At 64.8% G+C, this 20499-nt stretch overlaps 2 protein-coding genes across 3 annotated transcripts in view; one reads left to right on the top strand and one right to left on the bottom strand.

Annotated features, from left to right (window-relative positions):
- The window catches only part of MYO15B (myosin XVB), a 30309-nt gene extending 15922 nt beyond the window's left edge, over positions 1–14387 (top strand). The window contains 39 exon segments of the mRNA XM_070478925.1: positions 909–1004; positions 1105–1340; positions 1422–1600; positions 1828–1900; positions 2397–2558; positions 2827–2927; positions 3024–3100; positions 3208–3292; positions 3489–3578; positions 3747–3850; positions 3949–4018; positions 4115–4221; positions 4447–4528; positions 4899–5343; positions 5439–5529; positions 5645–5864; positions 6317–6429; positions 6640–6699; positions 7453–7528; positions 7664–7782; positions 7918–8036; positions 8107–8248; positions 8466–8577; positions 8682–8839; positions 9239–9384; positions 9561–9621; positions 9718–9790; positions 10176–10252; positions 11466–11542; positions 11643–11758; positions 11851–11945; positions 12045–12122; positions 12246–12342; positions 12542–12687; positions 12815–12930; positions 13186–13319; positions 13433–13566; positions 13650–13790; positions 13961–14387. Of these exon segments, the coding sequence (XP_070335026.1) occupies positions 909–1004; positions 1105–1340; positions 1422–1600; positions 1828–1900; positions 2397–2558; positions 2827–2927; positions 3024–3100; positions 3208–3292; positions 3489–3578; positions 3747–3850; positions 3949–4018; positions 4115–4221; positions 4447–4528; positions 4899–5343; positions 5439–5529; positions 5645–5864; positions 6317–6429; positions 6640–6699; positions 7453–7528; positions 7664–7782; positions 7918–8036; positions 8107–8248; positions 8466–8577; positions 8682–8839; positions 9239–9384; positions 9561–9621; positions 9718–9790; positions 10176–10252; positions 11466–11542; positions 11643–11758; positions 11851–11945; positions 12045–12122; positions 12246–12342; positions 12542–12687; positions 12815–12930; positions 13186–13319; positions 13433–13566; positions 13650–13790; positions 13961–14020 (4668 nt within the window). The 3' untranslated portion in view covers positions 14021–14387.
- Positions 14388–14403: 16 nt separating this feature from the next.
- The window catches only part of RECQL5 (RecQ like helicase 5), a 29254-nt gene continuing 23158 nt past the window's right edge, over positions 14404–20499 (bottom strand). Inside the window, exons 9-20 of one of the 2 annotated variants that reach the window (XM_020885843.2) lie at positions 18741–18959; positions 18403–18502; positions 18228–18264; positions 18050–18108; positions 17891–17964; positions 17271–17364; positions 16900–17034; positions 16091–16629; positions 15874–15964; positions 15458–15676; positions 15176–15245; positions 14404–15084 (exon numbers count right to left, since the gene is read on the bottom strand). In XM_020885843.2, the coding sequence (XP_020741502.2) occupies positions 14984–15084; positions 15176–15245; positions 15458–15676; positions 15874–15964; positions 16091–16629; positions 16900–17034; positions 17271–17364; positions 17891–17964; positions 18050–18108; positions 18228–18264; positions 18403–18502; positions 18741–18959 (1738 nt within the window). In that variant the 3' untranslated portion in view covers positions 14404–14983. Of the gene's footprint in view, positions 15085–15175; positions 15246–15457; positions 15677–15873; positions 15965–16090; positions 16630–16899; positions 17035–17270; positions 17365–17890; positions 17965–18049; positions 18109–18227; positions 18265–18402; positions 18503–18740; positions 18960–20278; positions 20493–20499 lie in introns of those variants that run through there. The other variant, XM_070479955.1, reaches the window with a different exon arrangement.

The following is a 20499-nucleotide window of genomic DNA, read 5'->3' as shown; positions in this document are numbered from 1 at the left end:
GCAGGATTCAAAAGTGCACGTCATCGAGCACGGTCCCGATGTTCTGGACAACAGCCGGGCGGGTGGGGAGATGACGTGTGTAACTTCACACAGGAAGTAAGACTAGGAAGAAAGAGGTGAAAATGTTAACTCTGGTTATACCTGGCACTGGCATATTGATGGTGGTTTTTATTCTTCATCCTTTTCCTGTTTTCTGAGTTTTCCGCATGCACGGGCTTTAGTTTTCTAATCAGAAAGAGTAATTGAGGTGTATGTTTTTTAATATTTATTTTTATGTTTTGGCTGTGCTGCGTCTTTGATGCTGAGAGCTTTCCCTAGTTGCAGCGCGCAGCGGCTACTCTCTGGTTGCGGCGAGCAGGCTTCTCATTGCGGTGGCTTTTCTCGTTACGAAGCAGAAGCTCTAGGGGGCAGGCTTCAGTAGTTGTGGTGTGCGGGCTCAGGAGTTGTGATGCACGGGGTTAGTAGCCCCATGGCACATGGGATCTTTCTGGACCAAGGAACAAACCAGTGCTCCCTGCATTGGCACGTGGATTCTTAACCACTGGACCGGGGAAGCCCAATCAAGGTGTATTTTTCAGGTGGTTCTACTTCCATTGTGGCTCAGATGGTAAAGTGTTTGCCTACAATGCAGGAGACCTGGGTTCGATCCCTGGGTCGGGAAGATCCTCTGGAGAAGGAAATAGCAACCCACTCCAGTACTCTTGCCTGGAAAAATCCCATGGACGGAGGAGTGTGGTAGGCCACAGTCTATGGGGTTGAAAAGAGTCGGACACGACTGAGCAACTTCACTTTTCCTCGCCAGCCCGTCTTCCTCTCATACGCTCCTTCGGGGCTCCCCTGGGCCTGTGTCTGGCAAGTCAGCACAGGTCAGCCTCTGCTCAGGCATGTGGCACCCTCCTTCCTTGCAGGAGCCCTCCTTGCCCCATCCTGGGCAGCTGCTGACCAAGCCCCTGACTCGGCTGGACGGTGAGAACCCTCAGCATGCCCTGGATATCAACAAGGTGGTGAGTGACCCAGCGGGGAGGGGACAGGTGGGCCCGTGCGGGGTACTGGCGGGCACAGGGAGCCCTGCACGACCTGCCTCCCCTGGCTTGGTGTCCGCAGATGCTGCGGCTGCTGGCGGATGGGTCGCTGGCGCCCTGGCAGGAGCAGACCATGGGCCAGTACCTGGTGCGGCAGGGGCAGCGCCGGCCGGGGCTGCGTGACGAGCTCTTCAGCCAGCTGGTGGCCCAGCTCTGGCACAACCCCGACGAGCAGCAGAGCCAGCGCGGCTGGGCCCTCATGGCCGTCCTGCTCAGCGCCTTCCCGCCGATGCACACCCTGCAGAAGCCACTGCTCAAGTAGGGGCTCAGTGGAGGGGGGCCTGTGGGCGGGTCAGCAGGCCCCCCCAGGCTCATAGCAGCCCTATGCTGCACCCGCAGGTTTGTGTCCGACCAGGCCCCCAGGGGCATGGCAGCGCTGTGCCAACACAAGCTGCTGGGGGCCCTGGAGCAGACGCAGCTGGCCCCTGGGTCCGCACGGGTCCACCCCCCCACCCAGCTCGAGTGGACGGCCGGATGGAGGCGGGGCCGCATGGCGCTGGATGTGTCCACCTTCAGCGGTGAGACGTGCCTCCTGCTCAGGGCTCCCGCAGCAGAGTCTGCCTGGCACCCTCGCCCCCCCAGACCCCCTTCCTGCCTCAGCCCTCCCGATGTGGTCCTGACCTCCCGATATGACCTTGACCTCCCTGCCGTCCTGCTAGTGGGACCCCCACGGGACAGCACCCCTTTCCCCGTCAGGGTGGACCCTGCTGTCCCTCACTCTGACCCCCGCCCCTCATCCTTGCAGCGGAGTGCTACTCGGCCGAGGTAGAGTCCTGGACCACAGGGGAGCAGTTCGCCGGGTGGATTCTACAGAGCAGGTCTGGGGCCCGGGAATGGGGGAGTCTGGCCAACACTGACCGTTGTCCCGTCCTCCTCCTGAGTCCTCCTCACCCTCCCAGCCCGCTGTCCCGCCGAGCATCTTCTGTGGCTGCTCCTGCAGGCCAAGGCCTGCTGCCCAAGGGGTGGGGTGGGGCGGGGTGGAGGCGAGGTGGGGGGGTCGGCAGGCAGGGTCCAGACAGCAGATTCTAGATGGAGAGCGAGTAGGGAGCATTCCTGCTAGATCTGGCCCAGACTCTGATCAAATTGGTAGAAGAATAAATGCAGCAGAAAAATACATAAAAAGAAACAAAAATAAATACCTCAGAGCCGACGCAGAGGTAGAGGGCCTTTTATTTGCAGAAAAAGAGGGGAAACCGGGTCCTCTTGCCCCCCCTCTGCAAGCGCCTCCCCCTGGTGCACCTCCAGGTCCTTCGGCTTCCGGATGGTCACCCGCCTGGCTGACCACCCTCTCCTCCCTGCTCCTGTCTCGCCCAGAGGCCTGGACGCGCCCCCGCGCGGCTGGTCTGTGTCACTGCACTGCGGGGACTCCTGGAGGGACTTGGCCGGCTGCGACTTCGTGCTGGACCTGATCGGCCAGACAGAGGACCCGGGGGACCCGGCCTGGCCCCACAGCTACCCCATCGCCCCCCGTGGCCGGTAGGTGCCACCCCAGCACCGCTGGCCTGCTCCTGTCCGTATCCTGTCGTAGGCGCCCCCACTGCCACCCTGTCGTACCTTGGGCTTCCCTGGTGCTGCTGCGGGACCCGCCCCCAAGCCTCCTCCCAACCCGTGGGGATGACCCTCCGCCCCCACTCCCCAGCAGCTTCTACACCTTGCCTCAGCCTGGGCACCCCACCTCCTTAGCTGGGCCTCCTTGGCTGGAGGTGGCCCCCAAGCCCTCAGCTGGGCCCACTGTCTCCTGCAGAGCTGAGAACATCCCCCTGGCCCCCAGCGTCCAGGCCCCCTCACTGCCCCCAGGCCCCCCTCCGGGTCCAGCCCCAGCACTGCCCAGCAGGGGGCGTACAGGTAAGGCGGGGAGTGGGCACCCTCAGGCAGGCGGGGGGATGAGAATGGGTTTGCAGGAAGCCCCTGCCGCCGGCAGGTGACGCCAACCTCCCACAGGTGAGTCCCGGAGCTCAGGGAGTCTGGACGGCTTCCTGGACCACCTCTTCGAGCCGGTCCTCTCCCCCAGCCTCAGCGTGAGTGTCCTGCACCCCAGCCCAGCCCTCTGGGGCCTCTGCTGACCCTCCCGGCCCTCCTAGGACTCTGGCTCTGACCTTTTGACCTGTGACCTTTGCCTCCGCAGGATCTGGAGCGAGGCAGGGCTCTGAGTGGCCGCATGAAGGGAGGGGGTGCCATCGGGCCCATGCAGCAAGGCAGCTACCCCGTGGGTGAGTGCGGGGCTGAGCCCCATCCGGGGTCTCCCTGCCCACATCGGGGGAGGCGCGGCCCGGGCTTCCCACGTAGCTGCTGTCTGAGCTTCTGTCCACACCCCTCTGGCCCGTGCTCATCTCCTTGCCTGGGGCTGGAGGGAGGCTCTCTGGGGGCCCGGGTGGGCACTGACATGGGAGGACCCTGTCCCCGCAGTGTACCCAGGGATGGTGCAGATGCCCAGCTACCAGCCAGCCATGATGCCAGCACCCATGCCCATGATGCCAGCCATGGGGCCGGTCCCAGGTAAGATTGGACTGTGGCCGCCTGGTCCGTTCTTGGGGCGGGGGAGGGGCGGCAGGCAGGGACTGGAGGAGGGAAGGTCCCACCTGGAGGGCACAGTGGGCAGGGGGCTGGGAGCTCGGCCATGGCGCTAACCCACCCTGACTGTCTGTCTGCCCGCCACGCCCCCAGCCATGATGGTACCACCACAGCCACAGCCCGTGCTTCCCAGCGTGGACGCGAGGCAGCTGGCGGCCCAGCAGCAGGACTTCATCAACCAGCAGGCGCGGATCCTGGTGAGGGCGGGCAGGGCCCACGGATCACCTCGTGGGTGCCGGCCTGTGGGGAGAGGCAAGGCCGGCTCTCATCTGACGCACCATGCCCCGTCCATCAGGCCCAGCAGATGACCACCCAGGCCATGACCTTGTCCCTGGAGCAGCAGGCAAAGCAACTCCAGAAGCAGAGTCAGGCCCTGGCCCTGGCCCCGGCCCCGGCCCCGGCCCCGGCCCCAACCCCAACCTCAGCCCCGGCCCCGGCCCAGGCCCCAGTCCCAGCCCCAGCCCCTGCCCCTAGAGCAGTCTCCCCAACTTCGCCTCCTCCGGCCATCACCCACAAGCCCAAGAAGACACCCACCCCCCGGAAGGAGCCAGAAAGTGGCCTGGAGTTGGTAGGTGCCCGCCTGAGGGTGAGGAGCCAAGGCTGGGGAGATGGTAGAGCCCATGGGCAGCTGGCTTCAGGGCTGCAGACATGGGAGATGTGGGGGCTTGGGGATGGGGCCACAGGGCGAGGCAGAAGAGATGCTGCCCGGCCTCGGCCCGGCGGGTCCAAGTGCGTGTGCTGTGAGTGGCAACTTAGCTGGCAGGGCTGCTCCTTCTCGTCCCCTTCCTGCCAGCAGGAGACCCTGCAGGAGGCTGAAGACAGGTGCCCACGGCCAAGGAGCTTCCAGCAGAAACGAGACTATTTCCAGAAGTTAGGTGAGCGCCCTTGGGGAGGCAGTCCCACGCAGAGACTCAGACGCCGCCCCCGCCTGGCCAGGGCACAGCGGGGTGCCCTCTGGTCAGGGTGGCCCGTCCAGGAGGCCCATGTGCTTAGTCGCTCAGTCGTGTGTGACTCTGCGACCCCACAGACTGTAGCCCACCAGGCTCCTCTGTCCATGGGGATTCTCCAGGCAGGGATACTGGAGTGGGTTGCCATGCCCTCCTCCAGGGGATCTTCCCAACCCAGAGATCGAACCCAGGTCTTCTGCACTGCAGGCGGGATTCTCTACTGTCTGAGCTACCAGCGAAGCTCAGAGGGGTGGGCCAAGTGGAAGGTAATAGGCAGGACCCTCTGGGGCATTTACAGGGCAGCAGCCGATCACAGTGAAGACCATGAAGCCTCCAGCCAAGGTGAAGCTCCCCCAGGCAGAGGTGCAGGACGAGGAGCCGGAAGAGGAGGAGCAGAGAGCAGGTGGTGAGGAGGCGGGGGGCAGGCTGGGCCTTTGCGGGTCTGCATAGGGTCTCACGTCTTTCCTCTCTTCCTGGGCAGGGCCCTCACCTCCGCCTCCCCGGGTGGTGAAGAAGCCGCCACCACTGACGCGAGGTGCAGCCAAAGCTGAACGGGAGGCTGAGGCTGAGCCGGCCACGGAGGCGGGGCCTGGCAGGGGGCACAGGCCAGCCGAGGGCAGAGCCGTGGTGCATAGCTCGGACCCTGAGCCCTGGCGGGCAGAGCCCAGCAGGGAGATCCGCAACATCATCCGCATGTACCAGAGCCGCCCTGGCCCCGTGCCTGTGCCGGTGCAGCCAGCGAGGTGCCGGGGGACGGGGGAAGGGGGAGGGGAGGGAGGAGGGCTAACCGCTCCCCAGAGAGTCACCCTGTGAACTCATGACCTCTTCCTTCTTTCAGGAAGCCCTCCCAGAGTTTCCTGAAGAAAAACAACCCTAAGGATGAGGCTCTGGCTAAGCTGGGGATCAGTGGTGCCTCTTCGCCCCCGCAGGTGAGGTGCCGTCGGGTCCAGAGCGTGGCCGCCCTGCTCCGGAGTCCTCCTGAGGCTCCCTGGGGTGACCCTGGCCCCGGCTCAGAGCCTGTGTGTGTTCCCTGTGCCTCCCCAGACGCTGTCCCCCAGCCCAGGGAAGGCCCCCCCACCGGCCGTGGCCCCTCGACCCAAGGCCCGACCACGGCTGATGCCCTCTAGCTCCATCAAGGAGAAGCAGGGGCCCCTTCAAGAGCTGTTTGGCCAGAACCCACCCACTGCCCAGAAACTCCCGCCTCCGCCTGCACCCCCACTGCCCCCGCCCTGGGAGCCAGCGAGCCCTCCGGCTGAGCCCCGCAGTAAGGAACCCCACGTCCCGTGCGGTGGGCTTTGAGGGGGGCGCGGTGGGGGGGGGCTTCCCAAGAACCTCTTTGAGCTCACAGCACCGAGGTCAGCAGCTTGGGCTTTCGGACTTTGAAGCCGTGGGCCAGGAGCCCCAGCTTCCGCGTTCCCGCGGGGGGCAGGGCCGGGGCACCCCTGGGGCCTGTCTGGCACAGACGGACGTCACACACAGGGCGTTGGCCTCGTCAGGAACTTAGTGGCCCTGCTGACGTGGTCAGGGAGGGCCCACGCATGTCTGGGACAGCTGCAGGCGGGCGCTGGGACGGCAGATGGGAGGGAGGCGGCAGAGGTGACGCCGGCCCGGCGTGCAGGGGCTCTGGGGAGGACGGCCTTCTCTGCCTGTGCCCCCGTCACCCCATGCCCCCAGGCAGGCCCACGCCCGATGCTCCTTGGCCGCTCCATCCGCCAGGCTTGGTGGAGCCCATGGGGGACCAGGGGGTCTCCACCCAGCTGCTCGTGCCCTCAGGCAGCGTGTGCTTCTCCTATGCCAGCGCCCCCTGGAGGCTGTTCCTGCGCAAGGAGGTGGGCACCAGGGTGGGCTTCAACCCGGCCTCTCTGGGTGGGGGACGAGGGACAGGCGGTGGGGGAGCCAGCCTGGGACCCCAGCGTCGGCTCCCCACTGCCCACCTCCTTGCCTGGTTTCCTCTGAGCCCAGGAGGCGAGGTGGGGCAAGAGCCGGGCTGGCGGGGGGACCACCGCCGCCCACTCTCACTCTCCCGTGCCCCCGTCCAGGTGTTCTACCCGCGGGAGAACTTCGGCCACCCCTACTGCCTCAGCCTCCTCTGTGAGCAGGTGAGCACCCAGCCCTGCTGCGCTATGTGCAGACAGACCACCCTCCCCACCCCTGGCCAGGTTACCACCATGGGGCGCGGGTGTGTTTCAAGTCCTGCCTTCCTTTATTTACTCCTCACAACATCCCTCAGAATGAGGACCATGTTTGACTTCTGTGTGTGAGTCTCTCAGTCCTGTACGATTCTTTGCGACTCCAAGGACTGTGGCCCTGCCAGGCTCTTCTGTCCATGGGATTCTCCAGGCAAGAACACTGGAGGGGGTTGCCATGCCCTCCTCCAGGGGATCTTCCCGACCCAGAAGTCGAACCTGGGCCTCCCACATTGCAGGCAGATTCTTTACTGTCTGAGCTACCAGGGAAGCCCCTTTTTGACTCATAACGAGGATCCAAAATGAAGCATATGCAGCACCCAACACAGGCCAGGCAGACAGCAGGTGCTCACTGGCGCCTGCCTGCCAAACTGTGGATGCTCCCAGAGGCTCGTGTTTGCTCCCCCCAGTTCTACAGCACCCCCTCCTCCCCCAGGTCTGTTCTTTTAGGGACGCTTAGCTGAAGGAGGAGCAGCAGCCCGACTAGTGCAGGCAGCTGGGGGGGCAGGCGGGAGCTCCGCGTGGGTGTGGCCCTGAGCTTGGAAGCCCCTGCGTCCCTCAGCGTCGTGCCCATGGGGGCCCTGCAGCTTTTCCTGCATGCGTGGCTGCATCTGGGGCGGGCTGAGGCGTCGGGACCGGGTGGCGAATGCCTGGCTTTGCCCCCAGATCCTAAGGGACACCTTTGCTGAGTCCTGCATCCGCATCTCCCGGGACGAGAGGCGCAAGATGAAAGACCTGCTGGGTAGGGTCCAGGAGCCACGGGAGGCTCGGGGAGCTGGAGTGACGGGGGTTGGATCTGTCCAAAGGGAGGGAGTAAATGCTGGGGTCCCCGCTGTGAAGCAGCCTGAGGACAGGCTGGGGCTCTTCCTGCCCGCAGGAGACCTGGAGGTGGGCCTGGACTCACTGGACACGGCTGAGGACGGCGTCAAGAAGCGCATTGTGTTGGCCGCCAGGGACAACTGGGCCAATTACTTCTCCCGCCTCTTCCCTGTCTCGGTCAGTGAGGCTGGGGATGGCAGTGGACTGGGTGCCAGCTGGATTCCTTGGCAGCAGGATGAGAGCCGGGGAGGGCTGGGTGGACGGTGGCCTGGAGCCGGGAGCCGGGCTATGACCCACCCGCCTTCCGGGCAGGGCGAGAGCGGCAGCGATGTGCAGCTGCTGGCTGTGTCCCACCGGGGGCTGAGACTGCTCAAGGTGACCCAGGGCCCCAGCCTGCACCCCGACCAGCTGAAGACTCTCTGCTCGTACAGGTGAGTGGGGACCGGGGCTGGGGCGGGCTGGTGGAACGGCCCCCCGGCTCATGCCGTCACCCTGGCGCAGCTTTGCTGAGGTGCTGGGCGTGGAGTGCCCGGCCGGCTCCACCCTGGAGCTGTCGCTGAAGAGTGAACAGCTGGTGCTGCACACGGCCCGGGCGGGAGCCATCAAGGCCATGGTCGAGCTCTTCCTGAGCGAGCTCAAGAAGGCAAGTGTGGGCTGGCAGGGGGCCTCCACCGCTGCTGCCTGCTGCCCAGGCCACCTTGGCTGGTCTCGGGGCTGTCAGCCATGCTCCTTCGAGCTGCCTGGAGTCAGGGACGCTGGGTGGAGAGTGAGGCCAGCAGGGGAGCAGGGGGGACAGGCAGGAAGGGGTCACAAGCAGGCTGGCCCCTCACCCGCCTGCCCGCCCGCCCGCCTGCCTGCAGGACTCCGGCTACGTCATCGCCCTGCGGAGCTACATCACCGACGACCACAGTCTCCTCAGCTTCCAACGTGGGGACCTCATCAAGCTGCTGCCAGTGGCTACCCTGGAGCCAGGTACCCACGGGGCGAGCAGGGTGGCGGGCAGACAAGGTGGCACCTCCGGTGGGCCGGGGCGGGGGAGGCCGGGTGGGTGAGACTCCATCCTTGGACATCTCTAGGCTGGCAGTTCGGCTCCACCGGTGGCCGCTCCGGACTCTTCCCTGCTGACATCGTGCAGCCAGCAGCTGCTCCGGACTCGTCCTTCTCGACAGAGCAGAGGAGCGGCCAGGGGCACAAGGGTCAGCTGCAGCGCAGAGAGTGGGATAGGGCGTCGGAGGTGAGGAAGACGGGAGAGGCAGAGGCAAGGCCTCACTAGGAGCTGAGAAAAGGGCTCCGTGGCCCCCGGGCAGCTGAGGACCACCCCCCAGCCCGGTGGGCAGCGCTTGGCCTGGTGCTGCCCCTCCGCCCGCTCCCGGTTTCTTTCCCTGTCTCTCCCCAGCAAGACTGTGAGCTCCCTGTGGGCAGGGGCGGGGCTGTCTGCCTCTCGTGGTACCTAGTTCAGTGGCGCCTGGAAAATGCTCAATAAACGGCTCTTGACCTTCCTGGCTTCTGGTGGTGTGCTCACTGCAGCTGCTCTGCCTGCTCCTCTTGGGGTGGGCGGGGCTGGGGGCTGGGGCAGGGCCTCGGGACAGGCCAGCGGACCCTTGGGTGGCACCAGGTCTCCTGTATTCCTAAGTTGCCCACCCACCCCTGGAGCCAGGCGTGCAGTGACAACTCGGCCACCAGCCTGTCCCCCTCCGTGGCCTACGTCGCCCTGCCCACGGACTCCGACTACACCATGCAGGAGTTTGCCCTGCGCTACTTCCGGAAACCCCAGACCCTGTGAGTGCCCTTCCTGCCCTCCCCACAGCCCCATGTCAGTCCATCCTCAGTCCCCCTGAAGCAGGCCTCCATGCTTAAAGCCCCCCAGGCCAAGGCTCTCTGTACCCTCCAGACCCGGCCTGGGATGGGGGTGGGAGGGCTGAGCTAGTGGGTATGCCCTTCCCGTGCCCCCTCAGGCCGGCCCAGATCGGTGGAGATGCTGAGAAGGCCATGGCCAGCCTGGTGCAGTACAGCAAGGTAAAGGGGACGGTGGGGGGGAGCCAGGCCTGCGGACCTGCCCCCGGGCCCTGCCCCACCGGCCCCAGACCTACAGCCCAGCCTCTTTGGCCGCAGGCTCCCATCCAGGAATCGCTCATCAGCTTCAGCGACGAGGACATGAATAGGCAAGCTGTGGAGAGCTTCCAGGGTGAGTGGCCACAGCTTCTTGGGTCCCTGTGCCTGCAACCTAGGAGTCCAGCCACCTTCTTGGTTTGCCTTCTTGGAGAGGCGCACCAGTGGCTCCTGTGCCGCATGCCCCCCCCCCCCCACTTCTACTCATGCTCAAGTGGTTGCGGCCTGTGTGGGGTCTGGGCTGGAAGGCAGTGGTGGATCCGGCTTGCTTTGCGCTCTGTGTAGCCCTGGGGCCCACAGCATCTCTGAACCCTGTCTCACTGGTAAGGCCGGGACTGCCACTCCGCCTGGCTCCCATGCATCTTGACAGCAAGGCACGAGATGGCCCCTCATAGTGATGGCAGCACAAGCCAGGACTAGGCCCCTGTCCTGGCTCACCATGCATCGTGTCCTGCCCACAGCTCTGATGCAGTTTATGGGGGACCAGTCCAAGCCGCGGGGCAAGAATGAGCTGGATCTCCTCTACGGGTTGCTGAAGGTGAGCACGGGCTGAATGTGCCAGAAGCTGCAGGGAAGACAGTGAGCCCTGGGGGCCCCTCTTGGTCTTCCTGCTGGGCCTTGAGGGCATCCCCTCTCCTTGGTCGCTACATGCTCAAATCATCCAGTAATATTCACTGAGCACCTGTTACATGCTGGGCTCAGGACAACTTGGCCAAGTTGGTCAAGTCCCCACAGAGCCTACAACCTAGAGGAGACGGTCAGTAAACCATGATTTAGCTTGCCTGGGGCCAAGAGCACCGTGGAATGCGATAGAGCAGGGGCAGGGCTGCTATGGTGCAGCAGGCTTGGTGACAGGATGACCTTGGAGCAGAGACCTGGAGGAGGCCAGGGAGTGAGGCCTGAGCACCTGGGGGCAGTGCGTGTGGGCTGGTGAGAGGAGGAGCCTGGCCCCAGCGAGCGATGGGGAATGGAAGGTGAGGACCAAGGACAGTGGATCCAGGGCGCGGAGGCCTTGCTGTCCACTGTCAGGACTTCTGAGTTTTCAAGATCGGGGAAAGCACTGGAGAGTTTGAAAGACAGATGTGGCTTACAATTCATGGGTTTGCTCTGGCTGTTATCTGCAATTCTGGGAGTTTACGGGCAAGGGACAAGTTACTGCCATGATCCTAGGTAAGACATGGTGCTGGCTCAGGCCCAGAGGCAGCAGGAGGGTTTGCTATGAAGTGCACGTGGGGCGTGAGACAGAGAGGCCAAGGATGACACCAAGGCTTTGGCCAGGGCACTGGCTGGTCTCCCACAAGGACGGCTGAGTGAGGAGCAGGGCTGGCCTGTGGCGGAATCTGTTGGGGACACATGAAGTCTGAAGTCCCAGTCTTCAAGTGGAGGGTCTGGGCTGGAGGCAGGCCCGGGGAGTCATGAGCAGATGTGAGCAGATCAGGTCACCAGGGAGTAAGTTCAGACAGAGGCCCGAGGGCACTGCAGCCTCTAGAGGTCCCGGAGGTGAGGGGAGTCAGCCGAGATGACCAGAGGAGGAGGACGGGACCCAGTTCAGCCTGGAAGCGGGTGAAGTCGGTGACTTGGCGAATGGCCAGAGGTGCAGATGCTGTTGAGGCGAGTGAGACCAAGCCCGACAGAGGACTGTGGGCTCTCACCCGGACCTGCCCCCCTGCCCCCACCGTGGCCATTAGCAGGATCTCTCTGACCTCAGATCCCACGCCATCCCCACTGCCGTGTCCCTCCTGTCCCCACAGCTCTGCCAGGAGAAGGAGGATCTCAGGGACGAGGTTTACTGTCAGGCCATCAAGCAGGTCACAGGACACCCCCGGCCGTGAGTGGGGGACGGGGGTAGGGGAGCAGGGGCAGGCCTCTCAGGGAAAGCACAGTGCCGAAGCCTGGCCAGCCTGAAGCCCAGGCCCTCTGCCCTGCAGGAAACTCTGTGCAAGAGGCTGGCGCTTCCTCAGCCTCCTCACGGGCTATGTCCCCCCATCGAACACACTGATGCCCTACGTGACCAAGTTTCTGCAGGACTGGGGCCCTCGCCAAGGTGCCGGTGGGGAGGGGCTTCCCGGCTGGGGTCTCGGCAGCTCAGGGAGGGGCTGAGAGACGCTCATGGCCTGGCCTGGCTCCTCTCTGCAGAGCTGGCCCAGAGCAGCCAGGAGCACCTCCAACATACAGTCAAGTATGGAGGGCGCCGGCGGCTGCCCTCCCCAAACGAGATGCAGGCCTTCCTGGTACTGGGGGTGTGGGCCGGGTGGTGTTCCGGGACTCCCTGTGGGTAGGAGCTTGGGCCTCTTTCCACGGGTGGGCTGACCCTGCGCTTGCCCTAGCAGAAAGGACAAGTAGTCCACCTGGTCCTAATTCACCTGCCTGGGGGTGTGGATTACAAGACCAATATCCGCACTTTCACAGTGAGTGCAGGGCCACGGGGGCGGGGAGACACAGGAAGCCATGGGTCTCATTCTGGGACACCCCCCACCCCCGCAGCCCCGTTCCTTCCCCGGCACCCGTCGCAGCCCTGTCCACACCTCTAGGTGGCAGCAGAGGTGCTGGAGGAGCTGTGCAGGCAAATGGGCATCACGGACCCCCAGGAAGTGCAGGAGTTTGCCCTCTTCCTCGTCAAAGGCGACGGTGAGCCACCCGGGCTGGTGAGGAAGCATGGTCCAGGTGGATTCCACTACTGTGGCCTTGAGGGAGGCAGTTCCCACGCCTGGAGCTGGCAAGGCCGTGGGCGCGGCTGACCGGGCCGTGGGCGGGGCCTGGCAAGGCCGTGGGCGGGGCTTGACCCTGGTAAGCCCATTCTGGTTGTCAACCTGGACTCCCCGCGCAGGTGAGCTGGTCCGGCCCCTGTGGCCCCAGGAGTACCTCAACAGCGTGCTGGGGGGTCCGGGCGTGAGCCTGCACAGTCGGCGGCTCGGCTGGGAGACCCGGCTGCACTTTGACAATCCCACCTACATCAGCACCCACTACGGCCAGGTCAGCTTTGCATGGTGGTGCCAGCCTCAGCTGCCTGGGCAGGGGCCCCCCAAGACGGCCTGCCCTCAAAGGAGAAGCGGGTGGCAGCAGTGGGCCCGAGGCTCAGGAGCCGCCCCCGCCCGCTCAGGTGCTGCGGGACTACCTCCAGGGGAAGCTGGGGCTCAGCCCCCAGGACGACGCCCGGCTCGCCAGGTTGGCGGCCTTGCAGCGGCTCAGCAGAAATGAGGAGGAGCTCCCCTCAGAGTGAGCAGAACGCAGCCCCCATGCCTCCTGCCACCCCTTTACCCCCTCCTCCAAAGTCGAGGCCACTGGTGCCCTTCATGGCCCTAACCCAGCGGGCTATGTACACCTGTCCCCCATCCCGCCCCACATTCCTCCAGGGCAGGGCCCACACCTCATCCATGTGTCTGGGTCCCTGGTCTCACCCATGGTAGTCACTGGCTGATTGACTTAGCACCAGCTGTCTGCCCAGCCTCACTTGACCAGGCTGTGTCCTAGGCAAGACCTCCTGGCTTACTTGCCGAGGCAGCAGCAATGGCAGATGAACATGGCCACTGTGAAGAGCCTGCTGGGCCGGGAACTGAGGCAGCTACAAGGATGCAGCTCCCAGGAAGCGCAGATCAGCTTCATCAGTGGGTCTGGGGCAGGGGGACAGCCAGGGAGCGGGGAAGGGGGCACCCAGGAAGGAGGGGCAAGGGTAGAGGGGCTGAGCAGCTTCTCCACCAGCCCTGCTGTCTGTCTGCAGAGGCCGTGAGCGAGCTGCCCCTCTTCGGGTACACGGTCTACACGGTTCTGCGAGTGAGCAATCCGGCCCTGCCCAGCCCCGGCCTCCTGGGGCTGAACCGCCAGCACCTCGTCCTCATGGACCCCAGCTCCCAGGTGGGCCGGGCTCCTGCCCCCGTGCCGGCCTGGGCACCCTCGGGGCACTGGTCTCCCACCCCCGACACTGACCCCACCCCCAGGAGCTGTGCTGCTCCATCGCCCTGAGGGATCTGCAGCGGCTCCACCTGCTGAGCCCGCTGGAGGCAGAGGGCTCCCCTGGCCTGGAACTCAACTACGGCTCAGCCAACAGCCCCCAGACCATCTGGTTTGAGCTTCCGCAGGTGGGTGGCCTCCACACGCCCTGAGAAGGTGGCAAGTGCCTCACCCAGGCCCAGTGTGCCCGGCTGCCTGAGCACAGGCTGCTGCCCAGGGCTCTGGCGTGGCAGGGCTGGGGGACAAAGGCGGGGGGCTGGTGGGGGAGCCCTGCCCTCATGTGCCCACGCCCGCACAGGCCCAGGAACTGAAGCACACCATCACCTTCCTGCTGGACGGCAACCCTCCTTCCAGTTAGCGGCTGCGCTGCACCCAAGCCGGGGGGGCAGAGACGGAGACGGGACCCCTCCCCGGCCCACGTCTCCGCTGGACAGTCTCCTCTGGGTGCAGTCAGGCCAGTCTGGTTTGGACTTCACTGCTTGGCTGTCCTGGAATCCACTGTAGCACGGCCCACAGTGGGGTTGCTACGGTGACTTCAACTGGGGAAGTGCTGCAAGCCTCACTCTGGGGTGGGCCTGCAGTGGGGACTGCAGGAACTCGGCTTGGGTGTCTGGGGGGTCACCCAGCCTGGGGGAGATGTCCACTTGGGCCCTGGCCCCACATCAGCACGTGCCCAGACCTGGGAAGAGCAGCTGCTGAGGAAATAAAACTCCTGAGAGAATGGGGCTGAGCGCATGCGTGTCAGAACCAACCGGACACTTTATTCTCCTGTAAATGCTGATGTCCCTCCTGGCCTTCCTGACCAGGAGCTGAGTCGGGCAGGGCGGGCTGCTGACTCTCTTGGCACGAGCTCTGCCCCTGGGCCGGGCTGCAGGCAGCATCATGAGGGGAGAGGGCGGTGGGGTGGACTGAGGGCAGCAGGGGCTCCTCCTGAGTCGGCTCCATAGCCTTGGCCTGCTGGGCCTCGCCCTGAGTTTAAAGTGTTTTAAGAGGTGGAGGGACCATTTTCCTTCTTCTTCCCCGGCAGCCGCCACACCACATGCCCCTTTCTCACCTGGGGATCTGGCCCAGAAAACCCAACCACGAGGGCCAGGGAGGCAGGGAGGCGAGGAGAAAGAGGACCTCAGGCTTTGTGAGCAAAAAGAAAGGTGGGCTGACCTCGCTTTGGGAGGTGTCCAGGCCCATTTCCAAAGTGAGGTGTGGCTGGAAGCGGGGAGAGCCGGAGAGCAGGCCACCCACCATCCCTGGTCCTGAGCGAGGCCGGGTGGGCCACGCTGGAGTCTGGGGGCGGGCGGGAACGCGGGAACGCGGGCCCCTTCGGTCATCTCTGCGGGTCACACAGGCCGTGCCAGTCGGCTTCACTCTCGCACCGGGCTCGGCTGTGAAACAACTGCTTGATGATGTCCTGTGCCTCTTCCTTCACTAGATTCAAGGCGGGGGGTGGGCGTGAGGGCCAGTCCCCTCCCAGCGGAGCCCCCACGCGTCCCTCCCGGCCGGTGCTGCTCACACTCACCGCCTCTCCTCGGACAGGGGTTCTGGGTCAGCGAGTGTGAGAGGTGGCGGGCGAAGGCTTTAAACAGTTCCTGGAGAGAGAGGGTGTGGAGGGGCCAGGAGCACAGGCCTGCCCCAAGCCGCCCACGCCACGGCCCAGAGCAAGGGAGGCCCTGGAGGGGGCCGCAGGCCTCTGGGCTGGCTAGCTTCCCCCTTGTCTTGTCCTGGGCTCGCACTTCCCCCACCCCGTCCGCACCCCAGTGCCCCCGGCTCAGGGGAAAACAGGCCCCACCGCCTACCCTACCTTGGATGCAAACTTTCCCTCCTTGTAGAAGGGGGTCAGGCACCTGACCACCACGCTTGCAGCCTCCTTCAGGGAGACGCTGGGCGCCGAGCGCTGGCAGGAGCCCCGGGGGCTCGAGGGGCTCTGGTCACTGGCTGAGACGCTGCCCTTCACCTCAGCTAGGATGGAGGCCTTGGCTGAGGGGCGAGGCCTCTTCTGAGCCTGGCTGCCCGGGTTCTCCTGGGCAGGGCCACAGTGGAGGGTCACTCTGGAGTCCCCTGTTCTGGGCCCCTCCCTCCTTCTGGCAGACTGGGCCTCCACGCCCGCTGGCTCCGTCTAGCCCGGCCCGTCTGCCCTGGGATGTGGACAGCGGAGACGACTGTCTCAGGCCCCTCCCCAAGCAAGCTCCAGCATGGCAGCCTTGTGCCTCTTGGTACCTGCTGAGGTCTGGGCCGCTTGCCTCTCTGTGCCCCCTCTGTGGGGCTGGGCTGGCCTTCGGGGGGCCTCTGGTCTCTGAGCAGGCAGGCACTGGGCAGAGGGGGAGCAGGCGTCAGGTCCAGTCGCCTCTGCCCCTCAGCCTGGGCAGCCCAGTAAAGCCCATGGCAGGAACTGGCCACGCTGCAGAGACCCAGGGGGCCAAGGGGACGCGCTCACCTCGGGCCCTCCTCAGCACACGCTGTGGTCTCGGGGGGTGCAGCCAAACGCCCCACGGCTCCATCCTCCTGCCCTGAGCCCTTCTCCAGGAGCGTCGGGGGTCCCCCCGTCCCATCGTGGGAGGCGCTGGTGCTATCTGCCCCTGGGGCTGCAGTGAGCAGGGGCGGGCTCTTGGTCTTTCGGCAGAAGAAGCGGGCAATGTTCTGAGAATCCTTGAGGGCCGCAGCGGCCAGGAGCTGCTGCCTCTTATTGACCCGGGCCTTGGCGGTGGGGCTGCCCCGGGTGGGGCCTCTCTCCTCCTCAGGGGAGGGCCCCAGACAAACAGCACCGCTCCCGGGGCCCTCTGCTCGGGGCCCAGGGAGGGGCTCAGCGCACTCCGCACCCTGGTGGTCACAGGGCCGGCTGGAGGCCCCTTGCTCGCCACCCTGCTCAGGCCGGGGCTCTTGCTCTGGGACCCATGTCTTCTCCATCAGCTCGGTGGCCGTCTGGAACAGGCAGGAGCCTTTGGGGAAACCAGCTCCCACCCGCTTGGGCTTGAGCTGCGAGGAGGAGAGACGCTGCTGACCACAGGCCCTCCAGCGCTCGCTGGCGGGTCCAGGTGTGGCCGTGAGGGCCTGGGCAGGCAAGGCTGGGCAGGCCGAGGCTTGGGGGTCGGGCTGGTGAGAGAGGTGCTGTGGGGGCTCCAGAGCAGGGGAGAGCAAGGGTCAAGGCTGTGTTGCCAGGAGGAGCAAGGACTGTGCCATTACTCAGGGCGAGGGGGCGAGGGGCCGGGGCGCCGTCGGTTTGGCAGACTCGAGGACGCCGCTCACCGGGTACACCTGGGAGGCGGGCAGGATGTCGCGCTCGGTGGGCTCCGGGGGCTCGGCCTGGGCGCTGCAGCTGCTGGTGCCACCTCCTGCATCGTAGAGTTGCCCATCCTTCGAGGCTCTGTGGATCTCAGCCACCTGGGGCAGGGAGGGAGGGGGGAATGCCCTGGCTGGCACGTGCTAGCTCTAGGCTTTCCATGAGTGGGTTCCGTGGCCCATGCTTGCAGGCAACTGGACACCAGGCAAGTCCTAGCCCCCACAGGGCTAGCTAGAAATCCTTGCAGCTAGGGAAGGACGGAAGTCGGGCTTCTCCCTGAATATGTGGCCCCCTGGGTGGGGAGCTGCCCCACCCACCCCTTCTTCAGCACGCCTACCTTCTTCAGCACGCCGGCCTTGTACAGGTTGGCCACCTTGGCATTTCGGAACGTCTCATGTTCCAGCTCCACTGCCTTGGCCTGGAGGTCAAGTCTGAGGGCAGCAATGAGATTAAGGTGTCAGGCCTGAGGGCAGCCCTGTGAGATACCCCAAGGGGACCCTGGAGATGGCTTCAGGGCCCGGTGGGAATGGCCTTGGGCAGAGGGATTCCAGCCTGGACTGTGGGCGCTGTGGTTTACTGTCCCTTGGCAGTTCCTGGCAGCCTTTCATGGCCAAGCCTTCCCCCCAGTGGGGCTGTGTGAAGACCCACACCCCCTTGGGAAGAAGATGAGTCACAATTTGGGGAGAGGTGCCCAAATAAACTGGGCTTCCTAGGTGGCTCAGTGGTAAAGAACCCGCCTGCCGATGTAGGAGATCCAGCAGATGTGGGTTCAGTCCCTGGGTCGGGAAGATCCCCTGGAGGAGGAAATGGCAACCCACTCCAGTATTCTTGCCTGGAGAATCCCATGGACAGAGGAGCCTGGCAGGCTACAGTCCACGGGGCTGCAGAAAGTTGGATGCAACTGAGGGACAGAGCACACACGCATGCCCAAACAAGCTGGGGGCTGACGACACTCACCCATCAGCGGAACCTGCGGCCTGGCGGTTACTGCTCAGCGCCTCCTCCAGGAGCCCCAGGCAGTGCTCACGGGCCTGCATCGGGGCGAGAAGGGGGTCACACAGGACCCAGGTTGGGGGAGAGCCTGGGGGCAGGTGTGGGGAGCTGCCCACCTCTTACCTTCACAGTGAGCCTGGGGATCTTCCTACTGGCAGCCTCTCTCAGGGGACAGTCCTCATCTGTGGAGGAGAGGCGAGTCCTGCCACCCTACTTCCTGCTCTCTGGCATCCCCGATCCCCCAAAGAGGCATCCTCCACCCACACCCTGGGACCAGCCCAGGGTACATTTCTGTACTGACCTGGGGGTATGAATTCCTCTGTCTTGGGATCTTTGCCCTGGAAGATGACATGAAGTCCTGTGAGCCATCCTGCCCCATAGCAACACAGCTCCCAGTCCAGCACCAGAGAGGGGCTGAGAGGGTGTGAGCAGGGGCCACCCAGAGCCCCAGAGCCCCTGAACCCCACCCCCTTCACCTTGCGCAGGCGCATCTGTTTCTGGTAGAAGAGATTCCATTCCCGCTTCTGGGCCTCGTCTCTGCTCTCGTCCCCGCTGCCTCCAGACCCTTCATCATACCTAGGCAACAGGCTGGGCGTGAGCCGTCCTGGGTCTGGGCTTTATACTCCCATCACGCGTCTGGTAGAGCAGTGATGTCTCTGATGCCCTGGACACTTGGGGGCAACACTGACGTCCTGGCCCCAGCGTGGCCCTCGGGGCGGGGGCATGTGTCACTTCTGATCTGGTCTTGGCCCCAGGGAGAGAATGCCAGACTATTTCCAGTGGGTTGGGGAGCCCTGGCCTCATAGCCTCTTACCTGCTAAAGCCTCCATAACCCCTGCGGCCTCCCTCGTACAGCTCGGGGTCATAGCCGTTCCCCTGGGAGGGCCCAATGCAGGTCTTGTTCCAGCTGCTTCTCTGCTCCAAAGCATCCAACTGCTTCCGCACGCCCGTGGGGTTCTGGCAGCAGTCACAGCCTTTGGTGCAGGCGGGGGGCGCATCCCCGAAGTACTTGGCGATGGCGGCATGGCGGCACCTGGAGCAGGGGTGGTGAGGGACCCACTCGGGCCAGCGTTCGTTTACCCGATCCCCAAACTCTGGCTGAGCATGGCTGTCTGGCACTGTGGCCAGCATCTCACGCAAGCCTCACAAGGCATCACTGGGCAGGGTGGGGTGCCCATGTTAGAGATGAGGACAATGAGCTTTGAAGATTCCTCAAAGTCATGCAACACACGTGCCCGGGGAGCCAGGGCACGAACCCCATTCTTCTGCTTCTCCATGGAGCACTCCTCCAGGCTCCGGGCCCCAGCCCCCTCTCCATCCTCTGGTAGTGGGGCACCCTGGGAGAAGCATCGCCTCTGGGTGCAGACACTGACTCTATAGCTGAGGCTGTGTCCTTGGGGAAAGAATCTGACCTCCTGAAATGAAGCCTAGGCACCTCGAGCACAACACGCCTACAACCCGGTACAAGGAGAGCCCTGGCCCCTCAGGCTGCGTAAGAGCCGAGACAGCGCTCTGAAGTGCGTCATAGCACTTAGCACTTAGGCCTCTTATTACCACTCCTTACTCTTGCTGAGTGGGGCTGGGGAGAGGGAACAGCAGGAAATGGCCCTCCCCCACCTCAGTGCTCTGCTCCGCTTCTGTCTCCTGGCGACTCCTCCCTGTCGTCCCCAACAAGCCTCTGCCTGACCCAGTGTACACGGCCCGGAACCGGGAGACTGCTTGGGAGCAGGAACCAGGCAGCTCTGGGCTGGCACCCCATGCTGGGCACTGGTGAGCCCAGCCTTGGCTGTGGTCTTCCTCCTCACATCTTCCTCTGCCCTGACCCACCACAGCCCCCTTGGGGTGCCAGCCTCCAGCAGTCTCTCCTGTGGGGGCCCAGTGGATCACTGGGGCAGATGTAGAGACAGGGGAGGAGGGGAGGGCACAGCTCCATCTGGGCCATTAGAAACAGTGGTCCCTGCAGCAGGCATGAGGCACGGGGTGGGCAAAGCCTCTGGAGAGGCCAGAGCAGAGGCAAGGCCATCCAGGTACCACATCCCAAAAACAAGAAGAGCTGGCACCACTGCTGTAGCTGGGACAGGACTTAAACTCGAGCACTGCCTGGGGCCGCAAGGAACAGGCTGAAGAGTGCAGACCCAGGGGCCAGCTCCGAGAACACAGCCCTGGGGAAAGGTGGGCTGGCTGCGGCCACCAGAGGGCGTCATTCCCGCCGCACCCAAACCCACGCTGCTCATCCCGCTGCCCAAGTCTGTGCCACCGCACAGTGGCCGCCTGTCCAGCCTCTGCGACGCTCTGGCATCCGAGCGGTGTGGCCACAAGCCTGGCTTCCTTCCCTGTGCCCTCCCCCGAGCCCTGACTCACTGGCGTTTTGTGCTCACACTCAAAGGGCTCCATTGACTGCTCACAGATGCGGGCTGGGGTCGGCCCCTGTCCTGCTCCGGGCACCGCCTGGTCTGCTGGGGTGGCACGACCAGCCAAATGTCAAACAGCCCCGCTGGCCGCTGGGCTGATGTGGAGCCTGTCCCTGCTGGCTGGGCCAGGAGCGTGGAGACAGCCCCAGCGGACACTGTCGA

Source organism: Odocoileus virginianus, chromosome 17, assembly GCF_023699985.2.
Source record: "Odocoileus virginianus isolate 20LAN1187 ecotype Illinois chromosome 17, Ovbor_1.2, whole genome shotgun sequence".
Classification (NCBI taxonomy): Eukaryota; Metazoa; Chordata; class Mammalia; order Artiodactyla; family Cervidae; genus Odocoileus; species Odocoileus virginianus.
The sequence above is the reverse complement of the archived record's forward strand: the minus strand, read 5'-3'. Positions and strand labels throughout refer to the sequence as shown.